We start from the raw sequence: 25,945 nt of genomic DNA on the forward strand, positions 1-25,945 counted from the left end.
GGGGGCAATTGCCTGGCAAGAGAGAGAGAGAGAGGGGCAGATACATCAATGCAGGAACGTGGGCAAGTCCTGGACCATGACAGGGGTAGTTATTTGTAAAAAACCACAGGCTCTTGTACAAATTGAATAATGAGCCAATGTTTGAGAAGCTGAAATGTAATGTAGATAAATGGAGAGCTATCTCTTCATCTATGATAGGCTGTGCTAATGCCGTGAAAATGGTTACTCTACTCACATTTCTATACCTGTTACAAAAAGTATATTTAAATAAACTACTTGTGCACGTCAAAAGACATGAGAGGCCTGGCCCAAAAATATTTAATCTGATTAATCGCATGATTGTCCATAGTTAACTCGCGATTAATCACAAATTAATCGTATTGTTTTTTTTTTATCTACCTTAAACTGACTTTTTCAAGTTTTAATACGCTTTATGCAGCCATTTAACACAAAAGGATGACCCTCATGCATTGCAAATTTGCATCAAATTCAAAACAGAGTGATGCGCAAAAAACTTAAAAGACAATAATAATTTAAAACAATGAATAAAGTGTGCATGAAATAATAGGCGAAAGAAAACGTTAGGAACTTGTTACATTCACCCACACAAGGGCTGAGTAATCATACCCCCCCCTCTCTCTCTCTCACACACACTCTCTCCAGCTCTCTTTCTCTCTTGCCCCTTCCTCATCTCTCTCTCTATCTCTCACACACACACACACACACACACTTTGAGTCAGAAACAAACATAGTATCAATGAGAGCATCAATAATATACCTGAGTGAAGTCTAGTAAAAACAAAAATATATATATATTAATTTTTTTTTAAGTTAATCGTGAGTTAAAAAAATAGTGGTGTTAATAGAATCTGGCGTTAACACATTAATACAGCGTTAACTTTGACAGCCTTAATATATATTACTACTCTAGCCAATGCTAGAGCTCTGCTTTACTGGCAGGACTCATCCCCCAGAGAGATGACCGCCACCACCCCTGCATGGCTAGCCATGGAAGAGAATGTTAGCATTATCTCTCTCCTAGCACTTCTCTTTGCAGTGGAGAGACCCTCTGTCTGTAACATAAAATAATATCGGAGTGACTACTGGAATTATGCAGAGATCGATTTCATCCATATTATGATTATATTATGATTTATTATGCCTAATGCTATATTTGTTTATTATTTTGTTATGCACTTTACTGACTCATGACATATATGTAGCCTATTCAAGGGCACTATTACTATCATAATGATAGTCTGCCATCATTCTTCATTACGCATTGCTATTGCTAGAACTATGCTTGTTCATAATCAAGTCAGAACAGTGATCTTACCTATAATCAAGTAAGAACAGTGATCCTACCTATAATAATAACTTTATTTGTATAGCACCTTTCATATAAGAATTGCAGCTCAAAGTGCTTCACAGCGGTAAAAAAAGACTGGCATAAAATGAGCACAAAATCAATCAAGTCAGAACCTTACCTATAATCAAGTCAGAACAGTGATCTTGCTTATAATAAAGTCAGAACAGTGATATTACCTATGCATGTTCATCAGTGTGAACTGTGGGCCTGCGTCTGGCTGGTGAGAAGTTTAATGTCAAGGTTCCATTCCAGTCACATCCAGTCTCTCAAGACTGATGGAAATGCTTCTCCGTGAGTCTTGATCTCATCAGAGTTTTCAGCAATGCGGTGCGTATGGTATTCAGTGCGAGGGCCATAATTTGGAGACCCCTGATCTACGCAATATTTGAGGGAGTCTTGGGAGAAAGATATTCAGGTAGACATGTTCAACGATGCCTGGGATGAGTACCTCCAGAATGTTCACTCATGTTCCATCCGTTCCAGATAACGTTCTAGATATTATCCTTCTAATAATAAGTAGGGCTGTCAGTTTATTGCGTTAATTGGATTAATTAATTACACAGCAAATTATCGCGTTATGAAAATGTACTCAACATTTTTTAAATCTTTTTTTAAAGAAATATATATATAAAAAAAATAATAATCTCATTCATTCCATAAGAACGTAGAATACACATTTACAGACTTGTTTCTAATATGGTCCATTTGCATGTTCTTGGTATCTGAATCTAGGGACATCTATGGATCTCAGGGAATGTATTCCCAGTGTCAGAAATACTGTCTGTTACTAGGCTTGAGTAAATTGTAATGAACCAAATGAGAATAATTTTTTTTATCTTTGACTGTGAATAACACCATGCTAAAATTTACCAGACCTGAAAAATCTAAGCAAATTAATAAATGTAAGATGATTAAACAGAAGGTTTTGTAGATACAGTACTGAATTCTGCCATCCGGACACATGCAATTTTATTATTATAGAATATAGGCATACAATGGTTATGTGATTAATTATATTAATTAATTACAAATCCTGTAATTAATTAGATACATTTTTTTAATCGCCGGACAGCACTAATAATAAGTGATGAGTGGACTTCACTGTTCTTGTACTAGACCGCACTCAATGTACCCCTCAGTCTCACAGCTCTAGATGTAAATCTGCTGAGGGCTCAGTGGGTCATCTCCTCTTTCTGTTGCATGCAGCTCCACAGGTTCTAGACCAGGGGTAGGCAACCCTAGGCACGCGTGCCTGCATAGGCACGCAGGGGCATTTTCATAGGCACAGGGGGCAGCATTAAAAAAAAATATATATATATATATATATTTTTTTTTTTGCTTTGAAATATTATACTGAAATATTTCGCATTTATCTTGTTGAAATCCTCCCACAGGTTCTTTTTACTACCACATATTTAATTGAGACCCTTTATTTGTTTATTATTTCAATTTAGCTGGAAATACATTGCTACATCATTCAGTAACATTTGCAGAGCCTTATAACAAAAACATTATTACGGTCACCATTGTGACCAGTGGGATTAATCAACAAATTGTATTATTTATTTTTCTATTTCATTGAACATTGCACATGTTAAAAGCCATTTTTTTTTACTCAAAATGTGAGTATTACCAAGTCAACTTGTGTTCTTAAAACAATGACAATAAACATAGTTTTATTAGGTTGAAATAATGTGGTTGTGTACTTATTTTTCTGTTAACTTATTATGGATTGAAAACTGAAAACCTTAATGCACAGTAACTGAACTCAATATTTTTAAGTTCTGGTAACTTATTATTATTTATTTTTTACAGTGTAGTCTTGCGATCAATCAAAACTTATTTACACGATATACCTCACATTCACCCTCCATTCACATCCTGGTGTTCTCCTGGTGTTCTCCATTAGGCCTGTAGTAGGTGGAGCTATGACAGCACACGTACAGTACACACACCGATGGTGTGTGATGTGTCCAAAAATGAATAGGCAAATGTGAGTGAAATGGTCGCACTGTATGCAGCTGTTTGTCTGCATTGCATTCCCCCCCCCCCCCCCCCCCCAACTCAGATTTAGGGTTGATACAACCATCATAATAATATTGTTAATAATAACAATAACAATAATGATGTAATAATGTAAAAATTATCATTAAAAAGACCTGATTATGAGAAGAAAAAAATTACGATGCATGGAATATTGTTGAGGCACACTAGTTACAACTATTCAAACAGGCACTCCATGTCAAAAAGGTTGCTGACCCCGGTTCTAGACTGATGTGTTCAATGTTATTCAGATATCAATGATCCTGACCCTCCCACAGATCCAGAAATGGCTGAAAAGTATGACAACAATGATAAGACCCTTTGACTCTGGAGAAGAAGTCACTCCGGGCCTTTCTGGAGGTCTGACTGAGGCTGCGGTTAGACTGACTGATGTTTTTGTTTCGTTTTGATAATGAGTTTCGCTTTTCCAGGTCGCAACGTAGCGGTAGGCAAGTCAGACATTCGTTTTGCTACCTGAGCACTTTCGTTTTGTCACCTGAGCACAGTGATATAGTACAATGTCAAAGCAGTAGGTGGCAGTAGGTGGCGAACATGAAGGCAATTGTCAACCAATCAGAACTTGAATGTGCCAATACACTTCCTGCAAAGAAATGTCAACATGCCGCCATCTTTAAATGCCTATGCAGCACTTATTTTTCAGCAAAGTGTAATAAAAGTGCAATAAACAAAATGGATACATTCACTGTGTGTTCTGCCTCTCATTTGTTGATGAAACAAAACTAACATCAACACAAGTGACCACCAAGAGCGGATAGTTTAGTCTCAAAAGATATCGGTAATGTCAAGTCAAGTCAAGTCAAGTCAAGAGTTTTAATTGTCACGGCATACAGGTATACAATGAAATGCGGGTGGTCTTGCCCGCAACGATGTGCAATACAGTGGTACAACATATAATAGAATCAAAAAAAGAAAAAACAACATTGTGCAGTAAACAGGTAACAGGTAACATGGAGTGACATCTCGGTATCTGTAGGCCTACATAGTTATTTACAGAGCATATGGGACATGCTAGTTAGCTTTGGTAGTGCAATACACTGTTCCTGTTATTCTAATTTAAAGTGTCCTTTCCTTTTGGCCATAAGTGTGCGTGTGTGCGACATGATTGTGTGCCCGCTCATGTTAAAGTGTTAAGTGGCTGCTCGTGTGTGAGCGTGCACAGCGTGCGTGTCGTGTGTGTGTTCATGTGTGCTTGTCAAGTCAAGTCAAGTCAAGAGTTTTAATTGTCATGGCATACAGGTATACAATGAAATGCGGGTGGTCTTGCCCGCAACGATGTGCAATACAGTGGTACATATAATAGAATCAAAAGAAGGAAACAACATTGTGCAGTAACAGGTAGCAGGTAACATGGAGTGACATCTCGGTATCTGTACATAGTTATTTACAGAGCATATGGGACATGCTAGTTAGCTTTGGTAGTGCAATACACTGTTCCTGTTATTCTAATTTAAAGTGTCCTTTCCTTTGGCCATAAGTGTGCGTGTGTGCGACATGAGTGTGTGCCCGCTCATGTTAAAGTGTTAAGTGGCTGCTCGTGTGTGAGCGTGCACAGTGTGCGTGTCGTGTGTGTGTTCATGTGTGCTTGTGTGTGGATAGTTCAATGTTCTGAGCACTCAATGTTCATTGTTCAGAGCTCTGATGGCCTGGGGGAAGAAGCTGAGCCTAAGCCGCTCTGTCCTAGTAGCTGGGGTTCGCAGGCGTCTGCCTGACCTCAGCAGCTGGAACAGGCTGTTGTTGGGGTGGTGAGGGTCTTTCATTATCCTGCAGGCTCTGGATTTGCACCTCTTGTTGTATAGAACCTGCAGGGGGGGTAGTGCAATACCTGTAGTACGCTCGGCTGAGCGCACCACTCTCTGTAGGGCCTTCTTGTCCTGTGCCGTGCTGTTTCCATACCAGGCAGTGATGTTTCCGGTCAGGATGCTCTCTACAGCTCCTAAGTAGAAGGACTGGAGTATCTTCCCCGATACTCTGAACTTCCTTAACTGTCTCAGGTGGTAGAGGCGCTGTTTCGCCTTCTTTACTACTGTGTCTATGTGTGTTGACCATGTCAGGTCCTCTGAGATGTGGACCCCCAGGTACTTAAAGCTGCTCACCCTGTCCACGGTAGCCCCGTTAATCATCAGTGGTGTGTGCGTCTCCTGCTGTCCTCTCCTATAATCCACGATCAGCTCCTTGGTTTTACCAATGTTCAGGAGCAGGCTGTTGTCCTGGCACCAGCGTTCCAGTACCTCAACCTCCTCCCGGTAGGCCTTCTCGTCGTTGTCCGAGATCAGCCCCACCACCACTGTGTCGTCTGCGAACTTCACTATGGAGTTGGAGCTGAACTTGGCCACACAATCGTGTGTGTAGAGTGAGTACAGCAGGGGGCTCAGAAGACAGCCCTGGGGGGACCCGATGCTCAGGGTGATGGTGTTGGAGGTCTGACCCCCCACCCTGACCGCCTGGGGTCTTTCGCTCAGAAAGTCCAGTACCCAGGCGCTCAGGGCGGAGCTCAGACCAAGCTCGATCAGACCAAGCTCAACAAATGCCTCATTAATAAAGAAAAATAATCACTTTACATCTAAATTATATTATTAGTTGTAGTTCCACCGGGAGCATGCTAAAAGGTGTCTACTAGTGACATTACTGCCATATGCCTGAATGGCAGTGATGTCACTGATAGACAGGCTTGGAGCAACCCCTGCAGAACTTTAAAACACCAAATAGAGCAAAGTGATTATTTTTGGCTTAAATGAGACATATTAAAAACATACAGAGGAAGGTTGAAACATGCTGAAATGGTCCATATGCTTTACTGCAGTGGTTCTCAACCTTTTTATACAAAGACCTCACAGGAAAAATATTTGGGGACTCCAAACTTGATTATAATTATGCCATTCTAGGTGAATATTCGAAAATATGTTGCAAGCTTGTAGATCGGCTATTTCGAATTTTTTTCTTCTTCAAGAAACCAAGGTTGAGAACAGCTGCTTTACGACATGCTCTATGAACAAAGAAACAGACAATTTATTGCTTTAACCATTTATTAAAGCCAATTAATTCGCATACATATTCTTTGAAATGCCTCTCTTTCTATTAGACTTCGATGCCAACTATGCACGTGGCTCCAGATCAGCTGACATTCAGCTGACTCTCCCATACAAAAATGACAGAATAATAAGTTATTGAAAATATTCATACAGAACTCTGAACCTTCGCACATACATATTCTCTTTGAAATGCCTGAGTTCAATTTGGATTTAGTATCACCAGGCGTGCATGAGAACAGATAATGAAATCTACTGTAATGTACAGTAGCTTTTTTATTTTATCAGGGTGGCACCATTGAAACTATTTAATGATGCGTGTCCCTTCTCTTTCTATTAGACTTCGATGCCAACTACGCACGTGGCTCCAGATCAGCTGACATTCAGCTGACTCTCCCATACAAAAATGACCGAATAATAACAGTTATTGAAAATATTCATACAGAACTCTGAACCTTCGCACATACATATTCTCTTTGAAATGCCTGAGTTCAATTTGGATTTAGTATCACCAGGCGTGCATGAGAACAGATAATGAAATCTACTGTAATGTACAGTAGCTTTTTTATTTTATCAGGGTGGCACCATTGAAACTATTTAATGATGCGTGTCCCTTCTCTTTCTATTAGACTTCGATGTCAACTACGCACGTGGCTCCAGATCAGCTGACATTCAGCTGACTCTCCCATACAAAAATGACAGAATAATAACAGTTATTGAAAATATTCATACAGAACTCTGAACCTTGAACCCCTATAGAATCTTCCAGGAAGTGTTGTTTTCCAAAATTCCAACGCAGAATCAAATCTAAAAGTTAAATCTATCTAAAAACACTTTTACCTATTGCTAAACTAAGTATAATACGTCAGAGTATTATAGAGACACATTAGAGATGTACATCTATATAATATATTCACATCCACACTATAAATAGCATCCATTAATCCATCATTAATCATCACTCCATTCAGACTACCGACTACTGACAACCTTCTGAACTTGAATAAGCATGCAAAACCAACAATTAGCATTTCAGGTGGCAGACTGCCTCTCCCGGGCGCACGTCAGCCCTGTGCACCCGGGCATCGACTATGCTGCCATGGCTGCTGACCAGCTCACCGACTCAGACCTTCAGGCGTTCAGGACGGCTGTGACAGGACTTCGACTTGAGGATGTGGTGTTTCACGACAGCGGCGCCACGCTCCTCTGTGACGTCTCCACTGGCCAGCCCCGCCCCATGGTTCCAACTGACTGGCGCCGCCGGGTATTTGACACCATTCATGCCCTTTCACACCCTGGGGTAAAGGCGTCGGTCAAGTTGGTAGGGGCCAAGTTCGTCTGGCCGGGCCTTAGGAAGGACGTCAAAGTATGGGCGGCCTCCTGTGTGGCGTGCCAGCGTGCCAAGGTACATCGTCACACTAAGGTCTGGAGGGGGGCTGAGTCTAAACTAGGGGGTGGTCCTGAGGGGGGCTGAGTCTAAACTAGGGGGTGGTCCTGAGGGGGGCTGAGTCTCAACTAGGGGTGGTCTGGAGGGGGGCTGATTCTAAACTAGGGGGTGGTCCTGAGGGGGGCTGAGTCTAAACTAGGGGGTGGTCCTGAGGGGGGCTGAGTCTAAACTAGGGGGTGGTCCTGAGGGGGGCTGAGTCTCAACTAGGGGTGGTCTGGAGGGGGGCTGAGTCTAAACTAGGGGGCCTCAGGCTCTCTGAGCGCCGACTCGACTTGACTCCTCTCGGGGGTAAATCCAACACTCACAGGCGTCGGCGATTATCCGCTCCACAAATCACAGTACCAAAGCAAATATATATTCCAGCCGCACAGGGCTATGCAGTCGTCGGGTAGGTAATCCAGTGTACATGTCCATTCGGTCCTCGCCTAGATCTCCTCGGATGAAAGCGCCATGTGGTCGGCCCAGCCTGGATAAGACTCTAGATAACACGAGGAAGCGTTGGAGATGCTGGTCACTTTAGAACTCTAACCGCACGATGCACCATACACAATAGACTATTATTAACTTAAACTAGGGGGTGGTCCTGAGGGGGGCTGAGTCTAAACTAGGGGGTGGTCCTGAGGGGGGCTGAGTCTCAACTAGGGGTGGTCTGGAGGGGGGCTGAGTCTAAACTAGGGGGTGGTCCTGAGGGGGGCTGAGTCTAAACTAGGGGGTGGTCCTGAGGGGGGCTGAGTCTAAACTAGGGGGTGGTCCTGAGGGGGGCTGAGTCTCAACTAGGGGTGGTCTGGAGGGGGGCTGAGTCTAAACTAGGGGGTGGTCCTGAGGGGGGCTGAGTCTAAACTAGGGGGTGGTCCTGAGGGGGGCTGAGTCTCAACTAGGGGTGGTCTGGAGGGGGGCTGAGTCTAAACTAGGGGGTGGTCCTGAGGGGGGCTGAGTCTAAACTAGGGGGTGGTCCTGAGGGGGGCTGAGTCTCAACTAGGGGTGGTCTGGAGGGGGGCTGAGTCTAAACTAGGGGGTGGTCCTGAGGGGGGCTGAGTCTAAACTAGGGGGTGGTCCTGAGGGGGGCTGAGTCTCAACTAGGGGGTGGTCCTGGAGGCTAAATTAGGGAGTGGTCCTGGAGGCTAAACTAGGGGCTAAACATATGCACGCACGCATGCACGCGACAGCTGCAACCAGAGATGCTGGAGATAAATGTTGCCCCTGGATCAGCTTCCAATGATCCAACTCCCATGAAACCCACTGTCCTCCAAACCATTTGTCCTTTTAAGTCTTTGTCTTTCTTCGTATCCCGCCATTCCTCTCAGGTGCATAACGCAGCCACTTCTGCAGTGCATCTCTGTATATCAAGTCAGTCAACTTGCGGTCAAATTGACGAGCAGCCGCTGGGAAAAAAGAAAAAAAGAATACTTAAAGATAAACAAGAAAGCTGCAGTGGGCACGTTCCATTCCAAAGTGAACAGTGTCCTTTTTAGTGTACTAGATTTTCAGGTGGCCTTAGGTGCATTTTCAACCCCATAGTCATATAATTGATCCACATTAATGCTCGTAAAAAATCTTATTGTGAGCATTACAGAGGACCACTTATATGACGTTAAGGTTGGAAATGGGTGAGGTGTTTCTTTAAGAGTGGTTGCATGTTCCATCAGGCTCATTCCATGGTGATAAAAATACATCCATTCGTATTTACTTGAGATAAAAGTGAAAATACTTAATTAAATGAAATATCCATCATCAAAATAGCTAAATCCACTGTAGTAAACCTAGTATTTTGAGGTGCAGATTGACTCACCAAACATGCAGTCCTGCATCAGTGTGTCCTTGAAGGCCCTCTTCGGTCCCTTTCCCGCCCAGTTGAAGATGCATGCTAGACAGTTTGTCATGGTAGCGGATAGCATTCGCCGGATCATATTTTCTGAGTTGGTCCCTCCGATTAATGCCAGGCGGGTTGTCTTAACAGATTGGAGAGGAAAAAAAGTGAGTGTGCTAAAGTGTACATTGTACTATGTCAAATGGACAGAATATGATGTTTTAAGTACACATTTTAAGACTTTTTTTTATTAACTCTAAAGAAAGACCATTACTGTGTCAAAACTCAACAAACAATACCATCAAACAAATTAGCTAAATGAATTGTCAAATATTGACTAAGAAATAAATATCATCCCGCATATCATTGCAAGGCTATTTTCACAATATTTCTATGCCAAGCACACATCCAAGCAAAAAACTAAATAAATGCCTCCACTCCTACAATTCAGACATTATAAACACTTAGATTTCAAACAATACATTTTTAACAAAATACAAAAATGTTCACCATCTTTCGACGGACTGTTTCGTCCTTCAGTGCAGCTTCAGCCTCATCAAACTGCTCCTCATTGGTGAGTGGCAGCACGATGGGGAAGTTCTCTTCTCTCTGTGATTCAGGTCCAGCTCCGTGATCGTTAAAGGTGGATTTAGCCATTTCAGTCTTCAGAAACTGAACGTCATGTGAAATTTGCTTCACCTCCACGAGTAGCTCTGCAAGCATCCTGGTGTTTTTGTTGGCAGCAAGGTCTTGAAGAAAAACAATTGGTTTTACATAAAATTTCAAGGATAGATTCACCATTTCAATCATTTAGAATGACACTAAGCAATAAGGGCCTTCAGCACATTCAAATCACGTCTAATTAAAGGGATCATCACATGACAACAACGTTACTATTTACATTTAAATGTGACGCTTAAGTCTTTGCACCCCTAACTTATAGTAACCATTAAGTGCTTAAATATTAAGCCTATAAACACCATGACAAATTACATGAAAAAAAAAAGTGACAAAGACTGTAAAGTCACAAGGGACATATGTTTCTCAATGCATCAGAAAATGATACTTGCCTTGTAACATTTGACTGGGCTCTCCATGGAATCTTCCCTGCGGCGTTTCAGGAGCTGAAGCTGAAGAAATCAACATGGCATCAGCATTGCACATTAGGTAATTGTGTATGGGGGAGGCGGGGGGTAAAGTGGAATATAGGCATCTTTACCCAGGCGATGTGAGTTGAAGTCAGCTGATCTGGAGCCACGGCTATAGTTGGCATTGAAGTCTAATAGAAAGAGAATAAAGGACACACATCATTGTTTACATTGAACACGAATTATGGAATTTTACCCAAAAAAACAACATTTAAGATGAGAAATGCATACCATTCCTTGCTCGCTCTGATGGCACAGTGTGGTAGGGGCTGGAGTTATACATTGGCTTTCCTAGAGAAAGAGCGACAGAATTAACAAAATAAGGTAAGCACCATCAACGTATCAATGAGCACCATATACAGTAGCAAGCAAAATACATACCATTCCTTACTTGTCCAGTGTGGTTCCCTCCTGAAATGGATTAAAATAACCGTAATTAGTCACTGTAAAATACAAGTTCTCATATAATATCATGCCAACATTAACAGCTCATTGCAAAATAGTGAGACACTGAATAAGCTACTCATATATGCACTCAACTTTACATTTCCACCCATTTAACTAACATTTCCAGTCAGTAAGGTATCCAGTAAGGCAGGACTAGTAATCCAACCGCCACCTATTGAAACAGACTGGAGACACAAGAGTGGCTGAGAGAATCACATAGCTATATCTAGTTTATTAATCTACTTACCATCATTGCAGTGGTCCATTGACTCCAACTGTGCCAAGAAGCTTCCACCAAAGCCTAAAATGAGAGAACACAACAAAACATGAACAATGAATGCTATCAAAAGCACATTTACAATCTGTCCACCGGCTCCACCCTGACTTAGTAGTGTGAAGTGATTCACTTACCATTATTAGGCTGGTTATTCTCCGAGCAGCTTCCTCCAGAGACCGAGCAGCTTCCTCCAGAGACTAAAAGAAGGGAACACAAGACATGAATAGTGGACACTGTAACTTTTGAACACATAACCTGACTGATATGTTTGGATGTATTGACAGAGGAACTAAATGCTTGTAAAGCTCTCATGCAACTACATTTTGTTCTGCTATGTTAGTAAATAATGACATACCACTGCTTGCATTTGATGTTGGCACCGAGGGGTACTGGCTGGATTCTGGCTGCACTGTATTAATAAATAAATGGAATTATACATGGCAATACTTAAAGTAGGTGTAGTAGTTAGTGTCATAACTGACAAGTGTCACCACTATACCTGGGAAATGAACATCAGGTGGCTTGGCATATCGTCGCGTCACCCTGCTGTCTGGCTCTTCATCTGACTCCACTGCGTGCATATGATTTGTCCTAAAAAAAAACATTTAACATTCCCAGGCTCCCAGGATAATTCAATTAATTGAGCAATCCTTGAGACACTGTTCAGGAGCCAGCCCATGGCCCATTTCTGTTTAACCAAAAACTATCACGAGGAATTCAACTGTACCTTGCTCTTCTTTTCCGACGTACATCTGCTTCCTCTTCAGATTCCAAATCAGTGGTTAGACATCCAGTAGTCACGTACTTGTCTTCATGTTGCTTGGCCTTTAGAAATGAGTCTGTAAAAGAACAAGCAGAAAATACAGCATGACATTAATAAGAAGTATGAGGAACAATTCACATCAGACAATAGCAGTGACTATACTTACCACAAGTAATTAAGAGCCGAATTTTGTCATATGTGGTCCATCCTTCACAGGGCATCATGTTTTCTTTAAGGGCCTTTGAATAATTTGTGTTTTTTGGGGGCCATAATAATGTACCTTCCGTTGGATTGAACCAGCTGGAAAGAACTGTTGCAGTTCCGCCATTTGGAAACAGTACAACGCCCCAGAGCACCACCTCACTTTCCATTCTGTGTACAATAAATTAAATTAGAATATTAATGATAAAAAAATTATAATGACAAAAACATGAATCATAAGATGTCTACTGCAGATGAGCTATTGGAATAGCTATGAGGCTATTTCCCTCTGGATACAGAACACATTTACGTTTAATAAAGCTAATTTTACCAACCCCGATCTCATCACACAACTCTCTAACCTTGTATGTACCTATGAGGGAGGACTCGCAGGGATAAGTGTAATATAATTCTTGGTGTCTGAACTTTCTGTAGATCACATAGACCTCACCTTCTTCCTGGACTATATTCTGCACTACTGCAATTGTATCTCCCACCTGAATACAATTATCCCCCTGCTTTGTAGACAAGGTAAAACGACAACTGGAGACCTTTGTGTACTGTAGAGCAACACTGAAATGTTGAGGAAGTGGACCATCAGTATGAATGTGCTTTAAAACTGGTTGATCTGTTGCTAATGGAACCTCAACATGTGGCATTTCTGACAGCCTTTTGACTACCTGTTGTAGAGGTTGGTGTGGCTTGCGTAAAAGATGCTTTATTTGGCCAAGATAATTCTCAAAAGGGAACCCTGAAACATTATCTAAAGGTTCAAATTGTTTGTATTCATCTGCTAAATGTATAATCTGGTGGACACTGAACACAATCTCACCCGTACCATACAACTGTCCAAAGTGGCCCACAAAGGATATCATTAATCTATGTGCAAATTCAACCATTTGGCCAGAAGTTCCAGGAGACAAAAACAAATACATGGCCACTGAAAACAACATGAAGTTGTCATAAAACTCACTGGGAAGGCAATCCTTCAGAACTACAGGACCCCAGTATAACATGAAGGATCGGAGCTCAGTAGCTTTCCAACGATCAAGCTCATTCAAACCTCTTGGCTTGCGATTGAATTCAACAGGGGTGTGGGAATGTAACACCAGCAGTTTGCTTGATATACTGTTAACTGTTTGTGAAGGAAGCCTAGTGGCTAGATTGCCCTTTAACCACATATGCAACAGTTTTCTCATCAACCCAAGACAACAGAGGTGCATATAATCTATTGGGAATGAAGAAACCATCTTTACTATCCCTGTTAAAGGACTGAGTTTCTGTTTCAAGTGGTGTTCCTCATCAATCATATCACAATAACTCGAATCCGTCCTGAGCCTGACATTTGTTTCTGGATACGTCATTTTGTTCCTCCACACACCCTCTTGGTCACACTTGTCACACCCTGAATAACCATTATGTGACTTAATATTCTTAACGTAGGCCCTAGCAGGAGCATCACACACAAATGAGGAAACCTGTACATTCAATTTCTTACCATTATGAACAATGCCATTAGCCAGCACATTTTTAAGGTCGCTAACAAATTTCTGCAGATACTCAACAACACACTTTGGCTTGCTTAAACCACTAAATATACCGACAATAAATGGGGACTCAGTGTAATCACAATTCAGGATTGCAAGTATAGGCCAGAATTGAAGTCTTGAACTCCTAAAGAGGGGGAGACCATCTATATTGAACTGTAAAGTAAGAGTTGTGAGGTTCACTGGTAAACTTAAACATTTTAATCGTGAAAGTATTCCTCGCACCAATCCAAAATGATAGTACTCGCCACCTTGCATTTGAGTGGTTGCAACATGAGATTGTGTTCCAAGCAGAGTCCTTCCATCTTTAGGGAGCTTAGGGTGAAATAGCTTTAAGATGGACAGCAGAGCAGACAAAGCAACAAGACTAATGGAGTAGGATGTTGCCCAATATCTTAGGCTCCTTATAAGCAGATCCTGACTAGGCGGCTGCTCCTCATCGCTCTCATAGTGAGAATCTGATTCATCTTCATCATTGCCAGCTTCATCGTCTATATCATCATTTTCCATTTGCACATGATCAACTTCATTTCGAGCTACTGCACTACCATCAGAATGATCATTTTTTATTTGCACATCGGACTCAACTTCATCATTGCCAGCTACACTGCCATCTATATGACAATTTTCTATGTCTACATGTGAAGCTGGTAGTGCATCTAGTTGGGAAAAGTGTGAGCTTGTGAAGGCAGGTTCCCTATTCACACAGGGGTAAATATTTTCTCTTTGATTATGCAGAGATTCCTCATATTCCTTAAGGATATCTTTCTCTATGCCCCTTACAGTTCGAATGACTCTACGTCTTTTAGCCCAATACGATTCATAAGAAGCCATCTTAACCCATTAACTCCCGGATTGAAAGGTATATAATAACGTATAGGTTACAACAGGTCTAAATAGAAAAGAGGTGGTGCTGATTATAATTTTTTTGTTATTACTTGGCCTTTTTTTTGCAGTGAACCCTCCAGTCCTCTTCTCTTGTAGCACAACCCTGAAAATAGAGGGGAACAAATTATTAAAATAATATATGCATAAAACAAATATATATATCAGCCAAATTATTAATTTATCAGGTCCTTCCAACATATTTTAAAATATTTAACCTCTTCCACCCGGAGCCTATTTTCTGAAAATCCGCCTAAAATATATACCTAGGTAAATGGAATATTGCTCCACTTCTACAAGGGCCATTTGCATATTCTTGTATAGCGTCATCTATCTATCTAATGTATATTCACAGTGTCAGAAATATTGTGTCTATTACTAGGCTTGCTTAAATTGTGATGAAACAAAGGAGAATATTAATTATGATTTTTCTTTGCATCTTTGACAGTGAATAACACCATGCTAATAATGACCAAACATTAAAAACTGCCACTGATCTTGTTCAATACCTTCTTGAGTGTAAAATAAATAAAGGGAAGATTATTAAACAGAAGGTTCTGTAGATACTGTACTGAATTCTCCCATCCGGACCAATGTAATTTGAAATATTATCATAGAATATACAATAGCAGGCTCATAAATTACCTTATTATAGCCAATTCGCACATTTATATATATACATATATTATCTTTCAAATGCCCGAGTTCAATTTGGATTTAGTATCACCAGCGTGCATGAGAACAGATAATGAAATCTACTGTAATGTACAGTAGCTTTTTTATTTTATCAAGGTGGCACCATTTTGAAACTTTTCAAATCTAATTGTTGCTGAATGCTAACAATAGGGAAGATAAACTAACTATGTTTCAATATTTGTCATAAACGTTACCTTTTGTGGTAGAATGATCTCGAATAATAGCAGTTATTGGAATCATTCTCGAAGTCAACTTCCTTTCTGTTTAACTTTCTGTGCATGTCTATGGCTTGGGGGGGAAACATACACTTTAGAATCACCAGAAAGGCTTTCGAAATAGTGAAATGCCATGTTGGCCTCAATATTTTCAAAACAAATTATATGAAAAGGTTATGAAATCAACAAGAATGTGGTAAAATATGTAATAAAAACAGAGCTCAACGCAGACATTTGATCAGTAGAAATCCATTTGTTTCCCCCATACAAAGATGGCGCCGTTCTCGTGACGTCAGAGTGTAGCTGACGTTAGCTTGCTAAGCTATCAGATTCGCATGGTCTGTATAGCTGGCTAAAGCTAGCAGACTCGCATGGTCGAGCTGACGTTAGCTTGCTAAGCTATCAGATTTGCATGGTCTGTGTAGCTGGCTAAAGCTAGCAGACTCGCATGGTCGAGCTGACGTTAGCTTGCTAAGCTATCAGATTCGCATGGTCTGTATAGCTGGCTAAAGCTAGCAGACTCGCATGGTCGAGCTGACGTTAGCTTGCTAAGCTATCAGATTTGCATGGTCTGTGTAGCTGGCTAAAGCTAGCAGACTCGCATGGTCGAGCTGACGTTAGCTTGCTAAGCTATCAGATTCGCATGGTCTGTGTAGCTGGTTAAAGCTAGCAGACTCGCATGGTCGAGCTGACGTTAGCTTGCTAAGCTATCAGATTCGCATGGTCTGTGTAGCTGGCTAAAGCTAGCAGACTCGCATGGTCGAGCTGACGTTAGCTTGCTAAGCTATCAGATTCGCATGGTCTGTGTAGGCTAAAGCTAGCAGACTCGCATGGTCGAGCTGACGTTAGCTTGCTAAGCTATCAGATTTGCATGGTCTGTGTAGGCTAAAGCTAGCAGACTCGCATGGTCGAGCTGACGTTAGCTGGCTAAGCTAGCAGACTCGCATGGTTGAGCTGACGTATAGCTGACATACGTTAGCTCGCGCTGTTATAAGTTAACGCTACTTTCCAGGCCGGGGGTTTTGACATTTTCAAACCGTGAAACCGGTTACCGGCACATGCCTAATGTGAATAGCATAATACATTATATTGTCAAGGACTTACCAAAGACGTGTGCGCACTTGACTAGTCACGCTGAATGAAGACACCATGGCGCCAAGTTTTTCTTTTAATGCCTCAAGTCCCGTGAGATCTTCTAGCTGGCCTCGCGAGTTGCTTACGACCTACCCCCTCGAAGGGGAGGGGGGAGGGGAGGGGGGATTATCAGCACTACGTTGTAACCATGTAATTTCATTGTTGGGCATTTCAACATTGAAAAACAAGCATCTATACTAAATCGATTCAACAACAGTTTTTCAAATGTTGAAATGGTGTCTGTAATTTAGATATTGAATAAACATAGCTTTTTCAACCTCAACCAAAAATAACCAATCTGACCAAAATCCAACATTTAATTAATGTCTTTTGCTATCTGGGGCAGCTATAGCTCTGTTGTCACCGGACGTTGGTGAGAGCACGCAGATGTGGGTCTACTGCGCATGATCGTTGAGCAACAACGGCTCGGCGCAGATTACACGACACGTTGCCTGCACGTTTTCGTGAGGAAAACACCTTTTCAGCGTTCCCGCTAGGGCAACGCGTTTTCCTGCCAAAACGTCATTTCTATCTAATAGGGACAGCAAACGTATTCAAAACGTATTCAAACGAAAACAAAAACAGTGTGTGTAACAAGGGCCTGAGACTGTAGAGGAAACATCATTTAAAATTTCCTTTTAAACCCCTGAGGTTAATTCTCCAACAACAATGTGGCGGAGCATAATTTGCATATTCCTTTATAGAACACCACATTCATTTTTCACGTTTCACATATTGCATGGGTTTCCAAGTTATTGCATGCATATTTACAGTACATGCTTTTCATATTATGACATATTATATATATATATATTTCACATTTAGTTTTGTTGTGTGTGTGCGTGCGTGTGTACACTGCACAATGGTGTTTTTAGGTCAGTTATCCTTACCCTACATATTGTACGTACAGTATATGATGTGTGTGTGTGTTGGGCATTTCCACTTGATAAACCCCTTGGGCTTTTTGGGAACCTCCTCCATTTTAATTGCCACAAGCCGCGTTTTAATATATGCACAAAGTAAATAAACGAAATGAATAAAAAAATAAATAAACGTAATCACATGTAGCTCATGTGAAGTAATAGGAATCACGTGTGATGATAATGTGAAAGCGTGTGATTGCCGCGGAGTCACGGAATGATGCAAATAATTTTTTTTATTTCATTCTCATTTCTCACATTGAAAATGCATGTGGATTTGGGGTTGGGTTAGGGAGTGTTGGGTCAAAGGATGAATCATTTCCATTCGGAGCCCCCCGCCTGCCCTCCCGACAGTGGGGTGGGGGGTTGCTAGGAGGCACGCAGCGAACCATCAGACATCTCTTTGATCTCCATCAGCCTGACTGGGCAGAGTCTCTCTCTTCAGGTGAAATGGAAGCACCGCTCCAGCTGATTTCTTTTCACAATTTTCTGCTCCGCCCGTCAACTCCAAGTCTGCATCGACACGATAAGGATTACCTATGCTCACTTAACGGTCTTGCTCATGCCTGTCCCTTCCCTGCCTGCATTAGCGCTCCTTGCAGGGGTCGGGTGTAAATGCAAACACACAAACGCAACGCACCACTATTACGCTGGCGTTAGTGTAAGTGTTGCTTCACTCAGCTTCGGTCAATAGAGAAAGTGTGTGTGTGTGTGTGTGTGTGTGAGGGTGTGTGTCTTGTCTGTGATTGTGCCTATGTCTGTGTTTATGTGTTTGAACATGATGATACCTGTATTGTACTGGTCCGTGTACACAGGATGTACCATACAACTTAATTTAATTGGGTTTTTATTTGCTTCAATCACTGAACTCTTTGGGGCGTGTGTGTGTGTGTGTGTGTGTGTGTGTGTGTGTGTGTGTGTGTGTGTGTGTGTGTGTGTGTGTGTGTGTGTGTGTGTGTGTGTGTGTGTGTGTGTGTGTGTGTGTGTGTGTGTGTGTGTGTGTGTGTGTGTGGATAAGGACAAGGATGAATTATTCATAGGGTCAATGAAGAGGACAGATACAGAGGGAGGGGGGGGGGGGGGGTGCTCCATAGCCCTCTATCCCAGTCTGTTTCATGTAGTGTTTCACATGGCCAGGCCTCTAACATTGATGAGCGACACTAGGCCACGTAGCTCGGTCAGTTAATGCTCAAACAAAGCAAATCCCCATAGCACGCTTACTAGAGAACAGATCACGTCAAATCATTGACCCGATCGCTTTTCAAATACGCCTGCCCTGTTGAGCATATAGCGCCGCAGGCTTAGAGGGTCATTTCATAATGTAATACATCTGAACTCTATTCTCTTGAAGTCATCAGTGGAGCCTTAGCGAGAGATGGATTATCACTGCCATCTTTGGTGTGCAAGATATTTGGTTGAAGTACTTTGTTTTCATTTGGATTCCTCAATACCTCTTAAGCCCGATCGGCCCGGTAAGATTTATTTCACGTCATAAATAGATCAATACAGTCCGCATTAAGAAATGTTGCGTTTCTTTTTCAAATGTAGCCAAGAGTAAAGAGCCTAACCATATCAAAACAAATTGTATATTTTCAGCTCTACGTGTGTTTACCAATGATTTTAAGTGTTATTAGCGAAATATGAGTTTATAAATATCTCTGCGCATTGCACCGGAAAATGGACGATTTAGATATGAGAAGAAGAAGCACTCGTGAAATCGTTGTAGTCCTAAGAAAGTTGAGACACGGGGCTTTCGATGGCTGTCAACATTTAAAAAAAAATTGTATCCTCTCTTTCTCCACCTGATTTTCTATTTTTCTCCCCATCCCAATTTAGTCGTTATGCCAATTCCCCCCCCCCCCCCCCCCCCCCCCTCCCCTACCTGGTTGTTGTGCGCATGTTCCTCCTACTGGTCGGTACAAGGGAACCCTGAAGTCCACCACATGCTTCCTCCGACACATGTGGAGACAGCCAGTGGCTCTTTTTTTACCTGGCAGCGAGGACTCTCATTGGTGAAGCGTAACGCATGGGAGGTCACGCTGCCTTCACCATTTCCTGCCTTTCGCTGAGAAGGCGCCCAGACCTGACCTGTTACCACCCTCGACTTCCCTCCCCCTAATTCAGCCAAACGAGTTAGTATGATGACCGGCCCAAGCCGCAGGGCAATGCTGACTCCGGGAGTCGAGACCGCAGCCTCTTGCATTGGTGACGAGCGCAATCTCCGCTACGCCACCCGACCGTTCGTCGTCATTTTTCTGATGTGATATTCGTGTTTATATCTCATGGGTCGAACAAACATCAACGTAATTGCCATACAATAGAATGTACATTGTTTCTTTACCTTTCTGTGAACATCTAGAAAGAAAAAAAAAGTCGCAATCCCGTGAAAAATGGCGGAGCTATGGACATTATACAAAAGTAACTGTACTTACAGTAGATTTCATTCACAGTCTTTGCTGCCCTGTAATGGGCACCTAGTGGCACTAAATACAGATTTAACTCTGCCATTGGAAAGAGGAGATTTGGCCCCATCCATACTGTATGACTTGGCCATAATAGGGTAATTTATAGGCCTGATATTCTATATTCATATTTCAAATTGCATGTGCCCGGATCGCACAATTCAGTACTGTATCTACAAAAAACCCTGTAAATCATCTGCCCTTTATTCATTTGCTTAGATTTGTTTGTACAATTGATCTCAAGAAGGTGCTGAATGAGCTTTTTCACTTCTGGTCAATGTTAGCATGGTGTTATTCACCGTCAAAGGTGGAAGGTCCATGGATGTCCCTAGATACCAATAACATGCGAATGGGCCTTGTAGAAGAGGAGTAATCTTCTACTTACTTGGGTGTGTACTTTTAGGCACATTTAAAAAAAATATGGCTAGAGCTTAAGAGGTTAAAAAACAACTAAACTATCATCGTACTAAGTACATGAAACTGCTTGCTCACTTGAACACTGTATTTTTACTAACGGTATCCCTCCACAGAGTGTCAGGCTATGCTCTTTTCATTTCATATAATTTCAATGAACTGTAATTAATAACAACATTATGATTCCTCAGATGAGGACATGGGTCTCATTCTCCAACGGACTTACGACAAAAAGGGCTTTCTCTTAGGGCCATTTGAGACCTTTTTGGGGCAAGACATGAATATAGACAATATATTATAATATAATAATAATTATATATGTTTTATTGGGACGGTTGGTGAATCCCAAAATCGGCCTGAAAAGGTCTCAAATGGCCCTAAGAGAAAGCCCTTTTTGTCGTAAGTCCTTGGATAATGAGATAATTCACTTTCAATATCTTTGGAAACCAAATAAATTATTGCAATACTGTTTACAGTTCTGGGTTATACAGTATGTGAGATAATGTGCACAATAAATCAGCTTTGCTTTCTTTTGGTGAAGTGCTCTAATTTCAGCTCCCAGTGTGCATGGGACGGCTGGTTTTTTGCTGGGACATTTTTACTTTTTTGTTTGACAGAATAGTTCTCCCCGAGACGTGCGTGGGAAGCCCAATTATTTTCTTAGGATACAAAACACTCCCCTTTAGCTGACAGGGATGTTTCGTTGTTTAGTCTCACGTGGCAGACTGTAACGGTATCCAGTAACGTTATCCAGTCTATTGGCGTAATTATTTCTCAATATAATGATCACATTATTATTCTGTGTGTGTGTGTGTGTGCGTGCATGCATTCACACATTTGTGTGTGTACGTTTGTGTGCATGTGTGTATGTTTCTGTGTACGATGTGTGCTTGTATTTGTGAATTTTGATCACATCATACGTGTTTGCATACCTTGTATACCTTTGCACATGTGTTTTTGTGTGTGTGTGTGTGTGTGTGTGTGTGCGTGTGCGTGTTCAGATCCTGTCCAGCTTCTCTTTTAATAGGTAGCCAGGCAGCATGATATCCACGTGCCCTAGTCAAAAAGACAATCTAGGATATTGTCCAGAAAGTTTTGTTGATGCAATGTACGTGTGCTTTTGCATGTGACAAATAAACGTGAAACTTGAAGCATGGCGGAGAAGAAGCTCTTTGTTTCCACAAATGGCAACGATGTGGAACCCCTGGAACACTTTAACCTCACGCATACAGACACGTCTGATAGGAACCCCTGTAACACTTTAACCTCACGCATACAGACACATCTGATAGGAACCCCTGGAACACTTTAACCTCACGCATACAGACACGTCTGACCTCTGGAACACTTTAACCTCACGTATACAGACACATCTGACCCCTGGAACACTTTAACCTCACGTATACAGACACATCTGACCCCTGGAACACTTTAACCTCACGTATACAGACACATCTGACCCCTGGAACACTTTAACCTCACGCATACAGACACGTCTGACCTCTGGAACAATTAAACCTCACGTATACAGACACATCTGACCCCTGGAACACTTTAACCTCACGTATACAGACACATCTGACCCCTGGAACACTTTAACCTCACGTATACAGACACGTCTGACCTCTGGAACACTTTAACCTCACGTATACAGACACATCTGACCCCTGGAACACTTTAACCTCACGTATACAGACACATCTGACCCCTGGAACACTTTAACCTCACGTATACAGACACATCTGACCCCTGGAACACTTTAACCTCACGTATACAGACACATCTGACCCCTGGAACACTTTAACCTCACGTATACAGACACATCTGACCCCTGGAACACTTTAACCTCACGTATACAGACACATCTGACCCCTGGAACACTTTAACCTCACGTATACAGACACATCTGACCCCTGGAACACTTTAGCCTCACGTATACAGACACATCTGACCCCTGGAACACTTTAACCTCACGTATACAGACACATCTGACCCCTGGAACACTTTAACCTCACGTATACAGACACGTCTGACCTCTGGAACACTTTAACCTCACGTATACAGACACATCTGACCCCTGGAACACTTTAACCTCACGTATACAGACACATCTGACCCCTGGAACACTTTAACCTCACGTATACAGACACATCTGACCCCTGGAACACTTTAACCTCACACATACAGACACGTCTGACCCCTGGAACAATTTAACCTCACGTATACAGACACATCTGACCCCTGGAACACTTTAACCTCACGTATACAGACACATCTGACCCCTGGAACACTTTAACCTCACGTATACAGACACATCTGACCCCTGGAACACTTTAACCTCACGTATACAGACACATCTGACCCCTGGAACACTTTAACCTCACGCATACAGACACGTCTGACCCCTGGAACAATTTAACCTCACGTATACAGACACATCTGACCCCTGGAACACTTTAACCTCACGTATACAGACACATCTGACCCCTGGAACACTTTAACCTCACGCATACAGACACGTCTGCAGGAATCTATTTCATGGTTGCACATCAATCCAACACAGCCCCAAGCCAAGAACCCACCCCCACAACCCTGTGCCTTACACACACACGCGCACACACACGCACTGGTGAAGGGGAAAATATCAGCCTATTACATTATGCTCTCTTTTCTTTGCCTCATATTTGCATTCTCTATATTTATAGACTTTATGTTGCTATAATTATATATTATATGTGTGAGGTAGTGCACAGAAAATGCACAAGTAGCAGAAGTTTGCATGCAACAACAAGTTGTAAACAACAGTAAAGAAAAAATAAGAGCTTGTGAAATAATTGGCATAAAATTAATGCGACGTCATGCATGCATTTTGCGTCATTTCCACAAACTTTGTTAGCACCTAAAACACTATCACCTAAAACACTGTATCACCTAAAACACTCTATCACCTACTATAAAACACTGTATCACCTAAAACACTCTATCACCTACTATAAAACACTGTATCACCTAAAACACTCTATCACCTACTATAAAACACTGTATCACCTAAAACACTCTATCACCTACTGTAAAACACTGTATCACCTAACACACTATCACCTACTGTAAAACACTGTATCACCTACTGTAAAACACTGTATCACCTACTGTAAAACACTGTATCACCTAAAACACTCTATCACTATAAAACACTGTATCACCTAAAACACTCTATCACCTACTGTAAAACACTGTATCACCTAAAACACTCTATCACCTACTGTAAAACACTGTATCACCTAAAACACTGTATCACCTAAAACACTCTATCACCTACTGTAAAACACTGTATCACCTAAAACACTCTATCACCTACTGTAAAACACTGTATCACCTAAAACAGTGGTTCCCAAAGTCGGGGTCGCGACCCAAAGGTGGGCCGCGAGCAGCCACGGGTGGGCCGCGAGATGATTTAAAAAAAAAAAAGGCCACTGAACTTAGAAGCAGGCCAGGACAGTGTTTCTAGTTGTATTCTAAAATTATATTATATTGTATTCTAAAATGTGACTATATGGTTTTATATTAACTTAATAAATAAACAAAAACGAACAAATCTACTTATTTCAACGAACATTTCAAACTAAATAACAGATTATGCACATAAAACGCTGAAAACAACCAAAGCAACAATAGTATTTTAATGAGGCTATTATTATTATCATTATTATTTTGCAACAAGTTAGCCCTCTCATAAATAGCACATATATATATATTATTATATTTTGTCGCCTTAAAAAAAAAAAAAAAAAAAAAAAGCCTGACGATGTGCATTGGGCCGCGGCTCTCTGACGCCTTATTTTCTGGGCCCTGGCCTGAAAAGTTTGGGAACCCCTGACCTAAAACACTGTATCACCTAAAACACTCTATCACCTACTGTAAAACACTGTATCACCTAAAACACTCTATCACCTACTATAAAACACTGTATCACCTAAAACACTATCACCTAAAACACTGTATCACCCACACCATCATATCACCCAAAATACCTTATCCACACCGTTTCACCCAAAACAGCTCATCAACACATTACCACCCAGCTGCAGGCAGGCCTGCACGTATATAATTGTCTGAATAAAGCGTGCAAAACGTGTGTGTTGCAGCTGGATGTACTGGACGGACTGGGAGGAGGACGAGGTGAACGACAGCATCGGGCGGATCGAGAAGGCCTGGATGGACGGCTCCAGCCGCCGCATCTTCGTCACCTCCAACATGCTGTGGCCCAACGGCCTGACGCTGGACCACGGCACCGGCACCATGTACTGGTGCGACGCCTACTACGACCACATCGAGAAGATCCACCTGAACGGCACCGGGAGGATGGTGAGTAGGGAGGCGTTCTCTTCCGCGGGACACAGGGGTGATGTGTAGGGCTGTCTTAAATACTTCGAAGCTTCGTTCGATGGGCATGGGATTCGAATATGAAAATAATTTTGAATATATAAAAAAATAAAAATACAATTTAAATATATTTTTTTTTTTTTTTTTTGTACAAAATCAACTCTGCCTCTCTTTGTTAACTACAACAAGCAATGCTGTTTGTTATTTAAGATGAGGTCGGACTCGGCACTGACAGATTTGTGTTCATTGTGCTGCTTTATTAAAGCCTCAAATGACGGCTTACAATATTTCATGAAAGCAAAGTGTTTCGTTTGTCTAAGATTTAAAAAGGTTTAAACTTTACAGCACTGACAAAGTTGAACAAAGTGTTGTACAAGTCCCACAACATAAAAAATTTAAAAATTTAAGAAATACAAAAATAATTTATTCTTTTATTTATTTATATATATATTTTTTAATCTCGAAACTTCGAATTCCAAAAAAAATTCGAAGGCCAGTCCTAGTGATGTGTGATGACCCCCTGGTAACAGACTCACGCTTGGCACCTTCCCCCCAACATCCAATCTAGTAGGTTTCTATTTACATGTTCACCTCGAGGCCGGCCGCATCAGATGCTGCATATTAATAAATGAGGGTGGCAGGGATCATTATATACTGCATTATGCAAATGTATCGTGCATCTCCTGTCTCCTGTCTTATGTATTTCTTGTGTGTCTTTCCACCAAGAATGTTTTGCATAC

At 41.7% G+C, this 25,945-nt stretch overlaps 1 protein-coding gene across 1 annotated transcript in view; it reads left to right on the plus strand.

Annotated features, from left to right (window-relative positions):
• The window catches only part of lrp1bb (low density lipoprotein receptor-related protein 1Bb), a gene marked incomplete at its 5' end in the record, with an annotated part of 1,188,884 nt that overhangs the window by 510,120 nt on the left and 652,819 nt on the right, over positions 1–25,945 (plus strand). The window contains 1 exon segment of the mRNA XM_084314368.1: positions 24,968–25,187. Coding sequence (XP_084170494.1) covers positions 24,968–25,187 — 220 coding nt within the window.

This window comes from Notolepis coatsorum, assembly GCF_963971535.1.
Source record: "Notolepis coatsorum genome assembly, chromosome: 5".
Taxonomy (NCBI): Eukaryota; Metazoa; Chordata; class Actinopteri; order Aulopiformes; family Paralepididae; genus Notolepis; species Notolepis coatsorum.